General features: G+C 37.1%; 1 protein-coding gene across 1 annotated transcript; it reads left to right on the top strand.

Moving 5' to 3' along the window:
• The first annotated feature begins 914 nt into the window (after positions 1 to 914).
• On the top strand, positions 915 to 18,989 carry LOC149037471 (inactive tyrosine-protein kinase 7-like). Its single transcript, XM_089187850.1, has 26 exons — positions 915 to 1,088; positions 1,906 to 2,076; positions 2,261 to 2,434; positions 3,118 to 3,390; positions 3,842 to 4,165; positions 4,348 to 4,611; positions 4,785 to 5,069; positions 5,691 to 5,939; positions 7,231 to 7,476; positions 7,861 to 8,145; positions 8,766 to 9,047; positions 9,756 to 10,001; positions 10,486 to 10,770; positions 11,557 to 11,838; positions 12,563 to 12,844; positions 13,374 to 13,475; positions 13,822 to 13,837; positions 14,147 to 14,337; positions 14,765 to 14,881; positions 14,997 to 15,181; positions 15,530 to 15,649; positions 15,952 to 16,028; positions 16,129 to 16,169; positions 16,656 to 16,752; positions 17,093 to 17,189; positions 17,973 to 18,989. Exons 1-26 carry the CDS (start codon positions 995 to 997, stop codon positions 18,123 to 18,125), a joined length of 4,938 nt encoding a protein of 1,645 aa, XP_089043976.1. The 5' UTR covers positions 915 to 994; the 3' UTR covers positions 18,126 to 18,989.
• Positions 18,990 to 19,689: the final 700 nt, after the last annotated feature.

Here is a 19,689-nt window from a genome sequence, read left to right as displayed (position 1 = left end):
TTATCCATAAGGATGCGGTGTAGTAACTAATGTAATATGCAGTATTGATCAAGTTCTAATCACATCCTCATAATTAGTCCATGTTATGATGTGTACCATGTCCATGAGAGCCAATCAGATGGCATGGATCACCAGTGATCTCAATAGAATTTCATTACTGATAGAAGGAAAATGACTTTTCTTTACATAATATCTCATAACATTTATTTTTATCGTTTAAGTCCCTGATATATTCTTTGGTGCGGAAACGCAACCACTTCAATCATAGGAAAAAAAACCTGATTTCCTTTCATATTAATTCTATCTGACCGGAATAAAATGGGTTCAAAATATCAGCCTGGCTGTTTTGCTGCTTTACACGAATCGTTGGCATAATATTTAATGAGCATCCCTATTTGTGGTGATTTCATTTTACTTTGAAATTAAGGTTTTTTTTCTTTAATGGATCTCCTTTCTTTGATTGAGAAGTCTATCAAGGATTCTGCTAATTCTTCAATAAAGAAATGAATTAAATTGACTTTTCAGATGATTACTTTTCTTTAAAAAATAATACTATCTTTTAACTTTTCATGTGGATTTTGTGGAACGAATCAGATGGTAAGTATCTTCATACTTTACCTAATGGTTAATGAGAATGTGACTTGTTCTTGTTAATGAGGATATGTTGAAATAGCTACCATTTTATGCAGTATTGATCAAGTCTAAAGACATCCTCATAATTGATGAATCCTATAAAGTTATCACGCCCATGAGAGCCCATCAAAGAGGACAGATCATCGGTGATTTCAAAATGATACCATATTTAATATAAGAAAAATGACTTTTCTTCACATTATATTTATTATTATCATTTAAGTCCTGTATCAAAGATTCTGCTAACTCTTGAATATGTGAATGAATACAATTAATAACTCAGATAATTAGCTTTTCAATTGAATTTTCTTACTTTTATTGAGTTTTCTATCAAGGATTCTGCGAACTCTTTATTTTGAGAATGAATAAAACTAACTATTCAGATGATTACTTTCTTTTAACAATTAATACTATCCTTTTACTTTTCATGTTAATTTTGTGGAACGAATCAGGTGGTAAGTGTCTTCATACTTTACATAATGATTAATTATTGTAGGGCGGGGAAAAATAATATATTTCGCGACAATGATGGATACAACAGACCCAGTCAGTCCCAAAACGAAAACAATTTTCCGACCTTTTCTCTTGGGTTAGAGTTCTTAAATGAGGCGGAAAAAGAGAAAAACAACGGAAAAGGAGACTCGGCATCAGCGCCGTCACGATTCGCTTCACTTCACTTAATATTTCGCTTACCGCGAACAATCACTTCTGATATTGTTGTCCGCTTTTCGCGTCGGATTTGATGCACAATTCCACCGCTTCTTTCGTGTTCTCCAAACTTCTCACGTGCTCCATAACTCGATAGTGCACGCTAAAGCATGAACCAATTGTTAAGTGGTGGATCACAGAGTTGAGTGCGCAGCTTTACAAATCCTCCCCCACAGTGGGGTGGAAATGGGTGTCATAGACATAGTAGCATGAGCCAATCTTGCAACACAAATCATTGTCCAAGGGAGAGTATGTAATCAGTGTTAAACCAACAATCTTTTATTATCTTGATTGTTAATTTTGCTGGTTACAGGTGCTCCATGCACCTTTGCATTAATTTACATGGTTTTGTAAATATCAGTGTTTAGCAGTTGCAAGGTTTCTACCATATGCTGGTATTAAAATTTTATTAAGTTTCTTTCATGCCGTATTCTTTTTTGAAACGGTCAAAATGTTGAATGAATTAGCAATATATATGCATGCAATTTGCAATATTGGCAGGCAGTTCTTCTATTTAGAGTCACTTTAACTTGTCAATCATTTAAAGTTCTGATATAAATTTAGTTGACGGTGGCTGGTCATCCTGGGGGTTATGGGGGAGGTGCAGCCTAACTTGTGGTGGTGGATCTCAGAGCCGAGTACGCAAGTGTACAAATCCTCCCCCAAGCCATGGTGGAGCTGGGTGCTATGGACGAAGTCGTATGAGCCGATCTTGCAACACAAATCATTGTCCAGGTGAGAGTGTGTAATCAGCGTTAAACCAAAAATCTTTTATTATTTTGAGTATTAATTTTGCTGGTTCCAGGTGCTCCATGGGAGCATGGGAGAGCTGCAATGTAACTTATGGGGGTGAATTGTAAAGACGAGTTTTAAAGTTTTAAAGTTGTTTCTTGACGGCTTTTTCTTGAAACATTGTTAGTCAGCGGTGGTTGGAATGAGTGGAGTCCCTGGAGTATCTGCACTAAAACAGTCAGTGGCATACAGATAAGGTTTAGAGAATGTTCCAATCCAGAACCAGCATATGGTGGGAAACATTGTAATGGGAGCAGAGCACTTGTAAGGGAATGTAACAAAATGTCCAGCTGCCACGAAGGTAACATACAGATGGTAAAATTAGTGAGTTTGAGTTTTAAATACATAGGGTAACATTAATTGAACTACAGACATCATAGATGGTCTGAAGTCTAATCATAGTTGAACCCCATGTTAAAAAGGCTAAGTCCTGTCAAAAGTCTTTGTCATTTAATCTACATCCTAATAAATTTACGTTGTCCAAAATCAGCATTAACATTGGAGCTTGAATAAAGTTATTTCCATTACTATTATCACTATCATTTTCTCACTCATTATTATCATGAAGATCATCATTATCATTATTATTATCATACAATCCCTATTACTACTATTGCAAATGTTTATGTTACTTTAGTATCATCATTCATATTCTTATTATCCTCATAAGTGTTCAGTGTTGTCATCCAGAAGCATTTAGCGTTAAATTTCTTGTCAATCACTACTGAAATATTTAGTTTCTTGATAGAATAGTATGGGATGTCTGATGTGAACAATATCAATTACTTTCTTTTTTTTTTAACTGATCCTGAAAGATACCATTTAATTTGGGGCTGATGATTATGTTTCTAACACACCAATAATTGTACATATGAAACTAAGTACCTATTTGGGGCAATCATCGGCAAAGTAATTAAAATTTGTAGAATCTTGAAGGGGGCCTCTCAAGATATACATATACTTCTGTGGTATTTCTTTCATCAGTATTTCCACTGCGCTTTAAAACGGAGAGCAACCCCTCGGCTGGTAAAATGGAAATCCATACAAACAGCAGCTGGAAAAAGCTTTGCACCAGTACGTGGAATAAAGTTGAAGTGGATTTGACATGCATAGCAATGGGATACTCTGACAGCAGTGATTATGGTAGATGGTATGAAGACAGTGGCAATGTATCAGAAACATCCACTAATTTCAACTGCACCACCACTTTGACTAAATGTGAAGAAAGCTTCTCAAACAAACTGCAATTCTGCAAAGGTATTAATAAATTATGCATTTTGGAATCTGTTTTCATATTGTTTCAGTCTTCTCTTTGGTACATCTTATTCTAGGTACCCTTATCAACTTGATCATAATTCCAGCGGTAGACCTCACCAAAACATCCTTTCTTGCTTTGCTAACTGATTATGTACTCATGTTTTCTCAGAGAGTTTTCTCTAAGAAAAAAAATGACATATATTGAAAATTAGGTTGTTTTCGAGGATTAAATTGTTGAAGGTGTAAAAAAGGCTCAAAAATGATACCTGAATAGTTGCCCATCAAAGAACCCGTACAACTAAATTGGATTTCTAAACCTGTATGAACACCTTGAACTTTTAAATTTCTTCATAATCCTGCTATCTCCTTCCCTCAGCCATATTTCATCTTTTCATTAATACACTGTATGACTTACCTTCACTAATTTCTCATTATTTTGCGATTTTATAAGTTCCTGTTCGCTTGAATGGTGCAAATGTAGAGTATGGTGGAAGAGTGGAAGTATTTTACAAAGGGAAATGGGGAAAAATTTGCACCAATGGATGGGATTTCAATGATGCCCAAGTTATTTGTCGTCAACTTGGCTTTGAAGAGGCTCTTGCTGAATTTATGGGCTCAAACATAGAGGATGGAAACACTACTTCTGTAATGGTGGATGTTTCCTGCACTGGAGTGGAGGATAAACTTGCTTCGTGTGCTCGCACTGATGGAAAGTTAAATGTCCCCAGTCAATGTCAAGGAGATGGCAAAGGTTCTCAAGCGCTGTGTCAACCAAGTAAGTAAGGCATTCATAATGCCGAGATGGAAATTCCTAAAGGTGACTGGTCCTCGTGAACAGTCACGTGTTTAAAATTAAACACCAAAGATCAAAATACCATTAGTTTTGAAACTAACTAATACCAAAATATTGAGACAAAATGAACTGATAATTGTGCTACTTGCAAACATTTCTTTCAGATAACAAACAAGTGTTGGGAAAAGAGAGACTTTACTTTAATATTGGCACCAATGAAATCCTTCACTGCTCAATACGTAACGAAACCAGTTTTGCAAGATGGGTCATAAATGGTCAAAAGGTGCAAGGGATGAATTCCTCTTCTAAGAGGGTCACGACCACAGAAGGTGGTAAACTGGTCATAGAAAATGTGCAGTTGTCTGATGGAGGAACATACGAATGCCTCAGACTGGAATATGTTCAGTATTACACGGTTTACATTAATGGTAGGAAAATCCTTTTCAACACATTTAGAAGACCTTAATTGCCTCATTGTAGAGTAAGTTAACATAGCAGTAAATGTGCCCAGCACTCACAATATAGACACACAATAAGGACTAGTTAGTTTTTCTTCATTGCGGCTTCAGTAAGTGGTTATTTTCTTTATTTATTTCAACAGCAAGATTCACTGAGAACACTAGAGACCAGCAGAGCCTGACTGCTTACACATCAGGTATTATAAACTGTGGTGCTGAAGGAACACCACGTCCACAGATAACTTGGAGGAAACAAGGAGAAACGTTAGTACTTCATGGGAGAAGATTCACCCAAATTCCCAGTGGCAGTCTACAGATTGATCCTGTTCACCCTGAAGACAGTGGCACATACAGATGTACCATGAAACAAAATAAAGGATCAAAAAGGGTCACAAGCACACATAAATACATACTTGTGTCTGTTATAGGTGAGTGAGTTATTGGAAAAATCTGAAACTGGTTGGGTCATTATACTAATACGTAATAATAGAAAAAATACTAATAAAAACTTTATTTCAGTGTCAAACCATGAAGCCTGAGGAATCCATGCTAATAAAGGGACACAGACTAATACAAAATACAAAACTTAAATGACTAAAATATCTACCCTAAAATATGAATAGTATAAAATGCAGTCTAAAATATATTAAAGATGAAGCTAAACATTATAGGTAACTATGGATTGCTGATCTTAAGGATTTAGTCACTCAAGTAGTTCAGTTGCATGGAGGTAATGCTGGTAAGATGGGTTTCTGATTTCATTTATTGAGGTTAAAATGATCTTCTTTTTTTTTTTTGGAGGGCTTTTAATTTTCTTTCGATGGGCATTTCTGCAAGGTCACCTTATATGTTCCAATGATTTGTTCTTTTTTAGCTGTTAGAAAAGGACTTTCAGCTGGTTATTCAAATTAGTTAGATTAAAATGCATTGCATAATTTGTAGATTGATGATAGTAAAAGTTATATGCTAATAGTTAATTGCCTTCTAGGATATTTATATTATGTGTGTACAAGAAAGCTGTTTTAACTTTTTTACTTCTTTATTCAAAGTTCGACCAGAGGTTAAAGTTTCAGGAGCAAGCAATCTAATCAGAGAAGGAGACGCTGTGACTTTGACTTGTAAAATCACTCAAGGTCAGCCTCAGCCACAGATAACCTGGTTTAAGAATAACTCTTCTATGGGACACAACATGTCTCTCTCCTTCAATAAGATAACAACGGAAGACGCAGGTCTGTACACCTGTGAAGCAAAAAATCGTGGAGGAATTTCTGATGAAAATATCTATATTTCTGTTAATGGTAAGTTATCAGGTCTAAAATTGGATTTTAAATCATTCAGTTGTGTAAGCTGCGGCCGGATAGACTCTGGACTAATTGCTGTGGGTTAAGGTGCTGGCCAGGATCATTGTGCCGTCTTCTTGAGTGAGGAAATACCTCCATCTAGTTAGAGGGTTTTCTTCTTGAAATCTCTTCCTTTTTTTTAACATAAAATTTCGAACTGCAAATCGATATGATACATATGTACTGCTGGTTAGTCGAGCAAGACCATTTCTGTAGTATCGTCTTGGATGACAGGCTTCGCCTGCATGGTGCCTGACTCTCCACACAGACAGTGGAGCTACGGTATTGGTGGCAATATGGTGACAAGAAAACACGAATAAATTAGTTTAGCGCTTTTCATTCAACTAATATATTCTTGTTTTCTTGTCACCATATTCCCACCAATAGCATGGCTCTCTTTTCTGCATTTAAACCCACGCACAATCCACAATTCCTCCAATCGATCTGGCGAAGGGCTAACGCTCGAAATGTCAGCCTTGAAATTGTTTACGGCGGCCAATTTACGTTTTCAGCTCAGTTGATAACACTCAATTGCCCTGCTATACTCTCCCACCGACGCTGCACCACAGTTTCTTTAGAAACTTACATCCTTTCTCCACACAGAAGTAGTATTGAACTTATAAGAAAAATTAACAATTGATAAGTGGTAGTAACTAATTTCCGTTACGTTCCGCTTCATCGATGACCAAGGAATCTCTCGTGTTTCCCTATTATTAACAAATTAGACTAAAAGAATCTGCCACAACAATACATTACATTTTGCTAACGTTTAAATTTCAAATTCCATATTGCAATGATGCGGTTGTATTGGTGGTTAGCCGTGAAAAATCATTTGTGTAAGCCTCTGAGGATGACAGTCTTCACTCTCATGATGCCTGAATCTCCACCGGGAATTTTAATGAACTTTTAAGAAAACCCTTACTAGTTGTTAAGGGTTTGTAATTAATTTTCTGAGCTTGATCCACAAACGAAGAGTCGCGAGTGATTTGCGATCATTCACAAGTTCAATAGGAAATATTTTTCCCCCAAATTAATGTGTAGTTGAATCCGTCTTCAGTAAACTGAGAAGTGTGGTGCTTGCTTCCAACTTTTAGTTTCTTAGCTCAATTATATTACACGGCTGCTATTTGGTAGTCATTGGCTGGAGCAATGAGTTGAAGCCAAAACAAAACGTCTGCCATGACAATATATGCTCTGTATCTGTTAATATTATCTCATCTTGACTTTTAATTCAAAATTTTCTTTGTAGTTCCACCACATCTAAATCCTGAACTCAAGAATCTTTCAGTCCCACTGAACTCCACATTTGAAACATATTGTTTTAAAAGAGGTGATCCTCCACCATCTGTCAACTGGACCAAGGATGGAAAAGCTCTTGGTAACAACAATACATTAGTTATTAAGCACATGACGTTTGATCATGGAGGTTTCTATGAATGTGTTGCTGAAAATCTGGTTGGAAAAGTTAACATCTCCTTCTGGATCGATGTCACTGGTAATCAAAACCATTTTATAAATAATTACAAACGGTGCTTGGTTTGTCTTAGACGGATTCATATCTATATATCAATCTAACTGGTACCTCAGTAAGATTGGTATCTAGATATGAAATGGATGCTCACCTTAGTTATGTTGGTACAAACTAAAGTTTTCATAGTATTAATATATTTAGGGGTCTAACTTACCCATTTGAAATATGATATCCCTATCTATTCCCATGTACAGAATCTGGGTAACATCTCTAACTTCTGAAAATGCACATATTTAGCAGACTCAAAAAATCTTCTCTCACATTTAATTACTGCAATATGACCTGTGGTTGTCCAGTTTTATCTAGAGAACCTTGATTGAAGATTAACGGTGCCCCTTTTATTTCCAGTTTCTCCTCAGATCAAACTGTCTCCGATAAACCAGTCTGTTATTGATGGAGACTCAGTCAACTTTACTTGTCGTGCCACAGGTGTTCCAACACCAAACCTGGCCTGGACATTTAAAGACGGTAAACTTCCATCGGGTACTAAAGAAAACAAGTTAGAGGGAGACTCGTTTGTAGAATTATTTCTGGAAATTCAGAAAATAACGAAGAAAATGGAAGGAATATACAAGTGTACAGCTAAAAACAAAGCACATACAACCAGTTCCTCCACAACACTTCACATTTTTGGTTGGTAGATAATACTACTGATAATGATAGTAATCATAATTTTAGTGATATATATGATAATGATGATAATGGATCTATTGTAAACAAGGATTATATATGATGCCTTCGTCTTTTGAGTTTATCTCCCTCGCTAGTGCATAGAATGTAAGTCGGAGATGGTGATTAGTTTAAGAGTCGATCAACAATAACAAAGAGCTTGTTAAGACTGGTTTTTTAAATAACCGTTTTAAGATTGATTTTCGAACATAATTTTGGAAATTGTGTGAGAAACTAAAGCCCGTGTGAGCAGCTACGTGGTTGGGTTTAACGTATCCGGGGAAAATGATGAATTCTTGGAAAGGTACTCGTCGTGTGCGCATATGCAATTCATCAATAGTTTGGTTACATCGCTCCTTGATGTGATGGCTTTGCAACATTTTTTCAATGGTCACCCTGCTCATTTTTGCCAGGTAATGCCATTGAAACTTTTACCAAAACTCTTTTGAAGCACCATTTACCTTACAATTTTTGTTCAAAGGGTTGCTTTTGGATTCTTTCGTGTCCATGATAATTAAATTACTAAGATATTATCAGTGAAGCTGTTTTAGACTAAATTGCAAGTTTTCTCTTTCTCAACACAGAAAAACCCGTTGCTCGAATAACGTCAAATTCACAATCAATACTCGCCACAGGTGATAAGCTCACATTGACTTGCAGCGTCAACGAAGCAACAGTGAATATCACTTGGAAAAAGGAAGGACAGCTAATAAAAGAAAGGGGAGTCATTGATACGCAATTGGATAAGAAAACAAGTGATCTGGCTATTGCCAAAGTTGAGGAGGAGGACAGTGGTAACTATTCCTGTGAAGCTCGTAATAGATTAGGAAATGTGGCCCGCTCCAATGTGACGATAGAAGTCAAACGTAAGCTATTATTATTGTAGTGTCTACCATTAACCATTAAAGGTCGTTCATTTTCGATGAAACTGCTCCTTTTCCAATCTTTTTTTTAGGAAACTGTAAATCAGAATTTGCAATATGGGTCCACTGGCTTTTAGAAGAAGTAGCACCAACTTGTAGAGACTCGAACAATTTGTAGCAATATCCTCATGATTGTTTGTTTTCTATTCGGGTGTTGCCATTGGTCTTCATCCAATTTACAATAATTGAAGGTTGTTTCTCAATTCAAAACAAGATTTGAATAGCGTAGCTCATCTATTCATAGTTCTGATTTACCTTTTCATAAGGCAATGAGCAGGCAAAAATCTAGCTTAAAGTAGTACGCCGACCTGGATAGTTACAATTGCTAAAATTTAGACGATCAGATCATCAATTTAATTTGCAGTGTCTGGTGTTTCCTGCACTTTTAATGTGTAAGAATTGGCATATCGCGCTCAGATTGATGGGAAGTCAAATTTCCCGGGTAAATGGCAAGGAGATGGCAAAGGTTTTTTATTCTTGTGACAACCAAGTAAGTAACATACTGACAGCGCCAGAATGACACTTCGTAAAGGTTGCTGGTCGTAACGACCATTCATTTGTTTGCAGTGTTTACATTTTTACATTCAAGGTCTAGATACCAATGTCCCTGTGACGATAATCTTATTGTAACTCTTTAAATTTTATTTCTAGTCCCACCACATTTAAATCCTGAACTCAAGAATCTTTCAGTCCCACTGAGCTCCACACTTGAAATAGACTGTTTTATAAGAGGTGCTCTTCCAGTATTTGTCAACTGGACCAAGGATGGAAAAGCTCTTCATAGCAACAATATATTAGTTATTAAGCACGTTACTATTGACGATGGAGGTTTCTATGAATGTGCTGCTGAAAATCAGGTTGGAGAAGTTAACATCTCCTTCTGGATCGATGTCACTGGTAAATCAAAATCATTTTATGAAGATTTACAAACGTTGCTTGGTTAGTTCTCATTGAAGAGCGCGGTACTGCCGTGCGATAGTTAAGGCCCTTGACTGGACCAGCTGAACTCAACTTCAAAGGAAAAGATAGCAGCTTTTTGAAGACGCTTTTGTTTATGTTGGACATTTGAATAGGATTTCCACAATCCAAGTTTATTCATTTGTTTATAAATTTGTCTTTGATTAGGATACGTCATTCAAATTGATATCTTTATATGAATGGAAAATTACCTTCTGCATATGAGTATAAATTAATATTTTTATGCCAGTAATATTCACAAGTTATTCCTGTGTACGGTGTACAAGTGATTCTTTTACCTCAGGAAACTCATGTACTTAGAAGACTCCTAAATTTGCTCTTCTTATTGCCAAATTACTTGTAGTTATTCGATTGTATCTTGAGAACATTTGTTGAACATCAGTGGTGCTCTTTTTATTTTCAGAGTGTCCTCAGATTTCATTGTTTCCGGTAAACCAATCTGTTATTGATGGAGACCCAGTAAACTTTACTTGCCATGCCACAGGTGTTCCAACACCAAAACTGACCTGGACATTTAATGGCGGTAAACTTCCATTGGGGATCAATAAAAAAAATTCTAAGGGAGACTCATTCCAGGAATCATTCCTGGAAATACAGAACGCAACAAAGAAAGTGGAAGGAACATACAAGTGTACAGCAAAAAACAAAGCAAATGGAACAAGTTATTCCACAATACTTCAAGTATTTGGTAGGTTCAATAATTGTAATGATTATGATGGTAATAATTGTAATACTGGTAGGGATGGTGTTGATTGTAATAATGATAGTAATTGTAATCTTAATTTTAATAGCAATAAGGGTAATGAGGGTGATGGATCCGTTGCAACAATGATGATTAACAATACCTTCCAAATATGAGGTGAAAACGGTGGCTGGTGGCTAGAAGTTGCCTAAGAAGAACTAATAGCTTGTTACGAATGAGATGGAGTCTCGATACCCCTGGCATTTCTCCAAGACAATGGAGTCAAAGAGTGCAAAGACAAGCTTGAGTGAAAAATATCGTAATGAATTGTGGGAAAGATAGTCGTTGCACATGCACCATTTACCAGTTGTTTAAGATGACTCTTCCATATAATCACTTTGTGACATTTTCTTATGGTCACTCTGATCATTTTGATCCAAAAGCTTTTGATCACTGAGATGATCTGTAGCTCTGTATAGGGCAATATGTCTTTATAATAAGAAACAAAGGGCCGTGTCTCGGTTTATTTAGAAACATCTTTGAATGGGGTCTGAGACCCTTGGGCAAATCTTCAGAAACATTTTGGACAAGTATTTCAAACCCATTTTGAAATGCCTTGGAAGCCAAGTTTCACTCAAATTGACAAGTTGTACCCCGTATGTACCATTTGGAGGGTTGATTTTGGATCGCTAAGTTTCTATGATAATTACCTTACTAAAGTATCTTGAGTGAAGTTTTTTTTTTGATATGAAAACCAAGTTATGTATACATTATCTCTTTCCCTCAACACAGAAAAACCCACCGCCAGAGTGAGTCCAAAACCATACCCAACGCTCACTGAAGGTGATAAGCTGCGGTTAACTTGTAGTGTCAACCAAATAACAGTAAATATCACTTGGAAAAAAGATGGAGACCTAATAAAAGAAAGGGCAGTCATTGATACGCAATTGGATGAGACAACAAGTTATCTGGTTATTACAAAGGTTGTGGAAGGGGACAGTGGTGAATATTCCTGTGAAGCTCGTAATGGACTAGGAAATGTGGCCCGCTCCATTGTGATGATAAAAGTCAACCGTAAGCTGTCATTATTGTAGCGTAGAAACATTCTAGAATTTAACAGCAATAAATCATTCGACTTAATGGAACCAGAAACTTTAAACATGCTATTGGCTGTTTTTTTTTGGTGGCTAGAGGTTAAAGGTTGCCCAAAAAGAACTGACAGCTTTTTAAGAATGAGATGGAGTCTCGATACCCCCGGAATTTCTTCAGGACAATTGAGTCAAAAGTCAACGGAGTGTAATGTACATAGGAAAATAACGTAACGAATTGTGGGACAGATAATCGTTGCGCATGCTCCATTTATTAGCTGTTTAAGATGACTCTTCCATATAATCACTTTGCGACATTTTGTTATGGTCACTCTGATCATTTTAATCTCAAAGATTTTGATAAATGCAATGATTTGTAGATTTGCATGTGGCAATATGTCTTTATAATAAAAACAAAGGGCTGGGTCACGGTTTACGAAGAAGCCTCTTGGAGATTCGGTTGGAGGAAGTCCAACCTTTGGCAAATCTTCAGAAATATTTTGGACAAGTATTTCAAACCCCTTTTGAAATCCCTTTAAAGCCAAGTGTCACTCAAATTGGCACGTTCTATCCTGCATGTACTATTAAGAGGGTTGATTACGGATCACTAAGTTTCTATGGTAATTACCTTACCAAGGTATCTTGAGTGAAGTCTTTTTTTTAATATGAAAACCAAGCTATGTATACATTATCTCTTTCCCTCAACACAGAAAAACTCACTGCCAAAGTGAGTCCAAAACCATACCCAACGCTCACTGAAGGTGATAAGCTTCGGTTAACTTGCAGTGTCAATGAAGTAACAGTAAATATCACTTGGAAAAAAGATGGAGACCCAATAAAAGAAAGGGCAGTCAGTGATACGCAATTGGGTGAGACAACAAGTTATCTGGTTATTGCGAAGGTTGTGGAAGAGGACAGTGGTGAATATTCCTGCGAAGCTCGTAACAGACTAGGAAATGTGGCCCAGTCTATTGTGATGATAAAAGTCAACCGTAAGCTTGCATTCTTGTAGCGTAGAAACAATCTAAAATTTAACAGCAATAAATCATTCGACCAAATGGAACCAGAAACTTTAAACATGCTATTGGCTGTTTTTTGCTTCTGTTTTTTTTGTGCGTGTGCATGTGTCTGTATGTTAGGTGTAAGTCTGATATTAAAATATGGGTTCTTTGGCCTTTTAGATTCTGTAGAACCTCCCTTTAGATACCCAAATAATTATCATCATTATTGTTTGTTTCCTTTTTGGCAAAAGGAATTGCTCTACATCCATTTAACAAAAGGGCAGGTTATTCCTCAATCCAAAACAAGATTCTAGCTAGGTCTTCTCCATATAGTTTTGATTTATCTTTCTATGAATCGCTGCCATAAAGTAGTAGTCATTTCTAATGAGCCAGCGAAGCTCTGGGGGAAAATAGTATCCAGTGGGGCTGGCTAATACTGGTTAACAACCTTTTCCTTATTACTACATGTACTACCTTTTTTCTTTTGGCTAAGAACCATTCGTTTAACTTACACCAACAGCTGTGAGTTCATTCCTGGTGTGGTATTATATTGTTGGATCAATGGCTGCTGTCATTGTTACTTTGCTCATAGGCTGCTTTTTTTGGAAACGTCGAATGACAGGTAAAGCTCATTCTTCATATTTTGTTTTGGGTAATTTTTCCAGAGAATATTACGTTGTGTGAGAAGAAAAAATTGGACCAGTTTACGTTTACTTTTACTTCCAATTGTTCTCCTCAAGTTCGCTAGTAGGTAGGTATTAATATCATCTCGGTTTTCAGGAAAAAGAAAACCTTTGAGGCACTATTGGCATGTTTCTACTGTTTCTTGTCTTGCCATCTTATCTGATTTATAATCTTTTATTAACCACTGATCAAAGTGCATGACATTTTTATTTAAATATTCAAGTTAAGGCAGAACTTTTTGTCCTTCTCTATTTCTTCCTTTGATTTGCTATTTGGACCTACAGCGGCTGCTACGGCTCTGTAAGTCAATTAGTTTGCCTTTTATTCACTAAATTAAATTTTTTTTGTTTAAAATTGAAGTTGGGTTTAAATCTTACCGTCATGTCAACCATTCCATTTGGAAAGTGAACTAGAATGGTAGTCTGCGTAAACGAGTAGTTCTACAATTTTAGTTTTTCTGCACAAGAAAATGTTTTTTTTTTTATCTCTAGAAATTGAAGAAGTCAGTCAAACAATTTAGAGACTCAAAACTTTTGTGTAACTTCTTCTTCCTTGATTACGTGCACTTTGATTTATCAATAGAAATTGTATGATTTTCATAAAATTTAGTCCTGATCAAGGGGAAACAGTTGAGATGGAGCTGTTGAATGTAGAAGTGGATGAATGGGAGATTGAAGTGAACCGTATCCTGCTTCAAGATGTCATTGGGCGAGGGGCATTTGGAGCAGTGTGGAGAGCTCTTCTTAGTTCTCCAAATGGGAGACCTGGAAATCGTACAGTTGCTGCTAAATGCTTTACACGTAAGATCCATTCAACTATCTCTCCTCAAAGCACGTGGGTGGGTACTTAGCGTTTCTTGCCAAGGGTACTTTGCACTTTCCAGTAATCATTTATCTCAGGTTGACCAAGGCGCTCTAAGAGATTCGTGCAAAGTTATTTTTTATAACAAACGCAACAATTAAACAATAGAGGCATCAATAGCAATAAAAAATTTGAAGATGGCAGGCATGTGCCACAATCGTGAGGCAAAGAAAATATGAATTCCTCGAAAGAATTCGCTCGCCGACCGGTTCCATTTTTGCAGTTATGAGCTTCGACAACTGGGTTTCAAAGACCTCCTAAGATGTGAGGTCTAAATCCTCACCCGAAATTTCGCTTCTTAAGCACGAGAAAATTCGTCAATAAGGATTTTTTCCCCGGTTATAAAGTATTTCCTTTTTATTGTAGCCACCGCAGGGGAGGAAGGAAGAAAATGTTTGATGAGAGAGATCGAGCTGGGAAAAATTATCGGTGACAGCAATCAGCCAAACATAGTGAAGTTCATTGGCTGCGTCACTAGACAAGGTACCTAAGGCATTATTATTATATGCAATAATATTTCAACTGAGTATGAGATTGTTAGCTTGTTTGTTTGTTTGTTTGTTTTTACTGATTCGTTCCTTCTTTTCGTTATTTTAAGTTCATCCGATCCTTATCATGGAACATTTGCCATGTGGCGACCTGCTTGGTTACATGAGAAAATGCCGAGGAATCAATGATCGGTATTATCTTGGAGAAGGAAGGCCTCAAGTTTTGAACAACTATGACCTTGTGCTCTTTGCCAAACAAATCGCCGCCGGTATGGTATTCCTTGGATCAAGGGGGGTAAGTAACTAAAATGCTTCTACATTCAATTTTACCGCAGAAATATCTGTAAGGGATTGTTACACCTTTTGAGTTGCTTGAATATAGATATATCTAAATTATATGAATCTTTTCGGAAGCAGGTTTCATATTCTCAATATTTCTCAAGAGTTCCTTTGGTATTGTCAGTGGGTCACCTAATGTCGCAGTCATTCTGGTATATGTTTGGTCTGTAATGAACACCCTAGGAACAATAGTTCTTACAATCCATGCAAACGTCTGTATAATCTTCCCTCTGATCATGGTGGGTCTCACAAAAGATATGCATTTGGTAGCAAGTTTACATTTTGGATCTTTGTCTTTGGGTAGATAATCCATCGTGACCTGGCGGCTCGAAACGTCCTCCTTGATAACAACTATGTGTGCAAAGTGACCGACTTTGGCATGGCATATCAAAGCTTCAAATACGGTCATGGAAATGCCAAAAAGGTAGAAGATCGTCTTTGCTTTAATTTTTTTGCGGTGGCACTTGTAAACAGATTCCTAAGGTTAGGTCTGATTCTGCCTAAAATTCACCTTAACTGCCAACTGAGGATAGCTCCACGTTCTGCCATGCCACAGAATACAATTGAGTTAGTTGACTTTATCATTTAAATTTATGACATTTGCTAAATTTTGACACTCCATAAAAGTCTCGGAAGAGGTACACCAGCCACCTCACGTTTACGTGCATGTCCTTTGTTAACTCGCTAGTATTAAAACCCTTATTTTTAAACAAACTGTCGTTGCAGGGCTGTTTGCCAATCAAATGGACTGCACCAGAGATTTTGTTGGGAAATTTCGCTGGACTTTCCACCTTGAGTGACGTGTATGTATATTTTTGCACTGAGCTGGCCCTCTCTTTAGTTTTTGTCTTTACATGCTCACTTAGAGAATATCTCGGCAACACTTTTTCGAAATTTTTTCAGGTGGTCTTACGGAATCGTTCTGTATGAGATAGTTACCCTTGGTAAGTCAAACTATGTTCAACAAAAAATATTTATACTTCCCGTCCGTCTATGTCTGGAAATGTTGTAGGTATCGTTTTTGGAACTCGTTAGTAATGTCAATGCCTTTAGGACCCAATTGGCAGACGTTAGTTTGATGAGCTGTGGCAGAAAAACTTGTTGTGCCAAAGTTTACCTCAATGATGAATTTTGCTCCGCTTGTCGAAGTTTCATTCTCTGTAACTGAGAACCGTTGTTTCAGGACTTTCCTTGCCCTGGCTATCACCCAAGACGATTGGCATTTTGTGTTCGACTTTAAATGACGAAAAACCTTTCAAATTACTTGGCAGAAAAGTGGTAATCAATTACATAAAACATCAGGCTAGGAAACATCAAGTTTCGAATGCTGCTGTCAAGCACTAGAAGTGGATCTCTCTGATTTAAATCTCAACATTTTTAAACGAAATATTCGGGTGTATCACGGCCACAATTTGTTTATTTCTTCGCAGGAGGAATTCCATATGAGGGATGGACAGAAGGGAATGTGGTTGCACGAGTCACGCATGGATACAAACTTCCAAAGCCCGATCATGTTGATGATAAACTGTGAGTCTTGACTTTCAAGTTGCCATGTTCCATTTTAAATCGCCCAATCCCCCTAACCCCGATGAAAAACACATTCTCTCGTCTAATCTGATTTCTTCTTTCGTTACTGAGCTCTGCTAAATGAAACAAATTTAACAGTGGTCACCAGTTTGTTCAGCTAAAAGTTGTCTTTTCACTCAAGAATTTTGAAAAGATGAATTTGCAGCTATTACAGCCAGACATTTCTCATCATTTTAGCCATTATTTGCCCAGGGCTCTCTTAAGATTTCTGTGATGGTTGATTTTTATCACATATTATATAAACCACAGTCCAGTATTGACCATCATTCCTTTGTTCCAGGTATGCTATAATGAAAAGGTGCTGGAATTTTGACCCCGACTTTCGTCCTCCCTTTGAAAACCTTCGAAGAAGAATGGATACCTACCTTCGTGAAGAGGTTTGTAGCACGATTTGAACAAGTCCTTGACGTTCTTGTAGGCCTCTAAGATTATTTATTCCTCCAAAATTACTTCATAGACCACTACTCTTTCAAAGTTGGTTTCAGCAGATTAATGGAAGTGATTTAGGATTGTATTGGTTTCTTCTAACTACGGCTGCGGTCGCTTTCGGGAATTTCAGTGCCTTGAGATTTCATTTTGACGGCTCCTGCCTGTAGTTACGTTTCTTACTATTTGCCCCAGCTTATCGATGTTTTTTAAGCTTTAAAACATTTAAACATAAAACGCGTCCCATGTCCCATGCCTACGAACCCATCTATCACCATTCCTTCTGCCCTTCCCGCTGCTTAGCTTCCCAACTGCCTGAGCATCTACATTCATAATAAAGGTTGATGGGAGAGTATAACAGGGTAATTTGGTATTTTCAACTGTGTTGATAACGTAACTTGGCCACCTTTAAGATTTTAAAAGCTGACGTTTCGAGCGTTAGCCCTTCGTCAGCGCAAATAGCAAAGTTCTAACGCTCGAAACGTCAGCTTTTAGACTCTTTACGGTGGCCAATACGTCACGTTATCAACTCAGTTGAAAATACCAAATTACTCATCTACATTCATAACTTCCTACCTACCAACCAACCTGCCTAAGAAAACGCATTACTCTGTGCCTTTAAAGCGAGGATCATTTCTGTGCTTTGAAGTAGTCATTAAAATTTTCTTCTTGACTTGAAGTTAGAGAACATTGTGACGATCGTGAAAATCCTCTTTTATTGCTTTCCCCTTTAGACATATCTGCACCTGCTCGACATGGGATCTTATGACACGACCAAATACTCCAAGGTTGAAGATCTCGGAGGTGAAGATGCCGAACCAAGTGCACGACCTCTAAGGAACGCCGCGGCAAAGAGATTAGGAAAGTGGGCCAGCGACCGTCGTTAGACAGTGTCATTTTGAATATTGCTTAGGAACCAAGCACTTTGAAGTGCATTAAGTATTAGAAGAAAATGTGTAATGGTGATAATGGTGATAATTTAAGGGTGTTATTGTGTTGTAATAGATCAAAGCTGTTTCCTTGATGAGGCACCTTTAAGTCAGTTTATTGTTAAATCGCAAATGATAAATTACTCGATTTAAATACAGCTGATTAAGTCAGAATTTTTAAAAAAGGGTGTTATAAATGAGAAAGCAGCTCGTCTATTTAGATTTCTGTACTGGGCAAATTGTTTGCTACTGTTTACTGGTGAAACAATACGACTAGTTGTTAGCAATCATGCATTGAAGTGTCCCCTACTGGTGATATAGACTTAGTAAGATATTTAGTAGTTTTAGTGTTGATTTAGTCATGCACCTTTCAGTACCGTGTCCTTTGTCGACTAGATTGGTGACATGCCTTGTAATGTGGTGTTACATGGGTCGTAAATTGCTTAAATTTTGTGTCATCGGTATCAGAAAACGAAAAAAAGTGCATTGCTATTGGTATGTTTACTCTAACCTTGTTGTTATTATTAAATGCTTTTTCATAAACGGAGAGAACCGTCTTAATAGAGTGATTCTAAAATCAAATTAATCAAGTTATTATCCCAATATTTTCGACTCGTACAAGAAACAGAGAGCGCTATTCAGAGGGGTTGTGGCTGATAGACAGACCTTTGCCATGATAAAATGAACCGCTTATTTCAAAGTGGCGATGTGGCTAGAGCAAGGATGAGCGTTTATTTCTGTACATTATCGAAACACACTAAGCTAGATATAAAATTTTGTAAAACACTCTATATAATATCTGCAATAAAAGAGTAGAGGCGTACCTTATGGCATTATTCACAATGTTGTATTACTACTTAACCGGCTCCAGATATACACAGGAGAAAGAAAAACACCTAATCTTGTATCTCAGATTCAACGTAATTTTCTTTTAAAGGACATATTTGAACAGTTCGTTCGTAATTTTTTTCTAATTAACTCCGAGTTCATTTTACGGGTTTGTTGATGTTTACTGCCTCATACAGCTCACGCTTGGACGTAATACCCATATTTGATATGGAAGACTTGGAGAGATATCGATACCAGCGTTGCAATGTGTATCGTAGACATCCTTCGGAAGTTGGTCTCCCGATTTCTCTCCACCCGTCCCTTCACGCTGTTCTTGACAAAAAAAGGGTAATCAGTAAATTATTCCGATGTAAGTCCGGTGTCCTAGCGGATTTAGACCCCCAACAAAAATGAGTGAAAACATCATCCTTAACGTTCTAGTAGAAATAGATAACACTTTACGTTCCAGTGCGTACTAGAGATATTTTTAATTGAAAATATGCGTATCCCCAATGCATACGAACTGGTAGCTGGAAATGACCCTTTTGACCGAGGGAAAATGCAGAAGCATTTAGTTTAATGTTTCGAGAAAGGTCGTTTTTGAACCTTTTCCGTGATAGTCGAACACCGCTAAATTTAATAAGAGACAAACTTGTGACACTAATTTATTTTGTTATTGTTCAATGCCCGAGTG

This window comes from Pocillopora damicornis, chromosome 11 (assembly GCF_964200805.1).
Source record: "Pocillopora damicornis chromosome 11, jaPocDami1.2, whole genome shotgun sequence".
Lineage (NCBI taxonomy): Eukaryota > Metazoa > Cnidaria > Anthozoa > Scleractinia > Pocilloporidae > Pocillopora > Pocillopora damicornis.
Note: the sequence above shows the minus strand (reverse complement) of the source record. Positions and strands in the feature narration are given on the sequence as shown.

Bases quoted from the DNA above. Each gene is read 5' to 3' on its own strand.
- LOC149037471 (XM_089187850.1), top strand. From the start codon at position 995: ATGAATAAAACTAACTATTCAGATGATTACTTTCTTTTAACAATTAAT. The intron at 4,166-4,347 runs GTAAGTAAGGCA...CATTTCTTTCAG, and splicing joins TCAAGCGCTGTGTCAACCAA to ATAACAAACAAGTGTTGGGA. The intron at 8,146-8,765 runs GTTGGTAGATAA...TTCTCAACACAG, and splicing joins CACAACACTTCACATTTTTG to AAAAACCCGTTGCTCGAATA.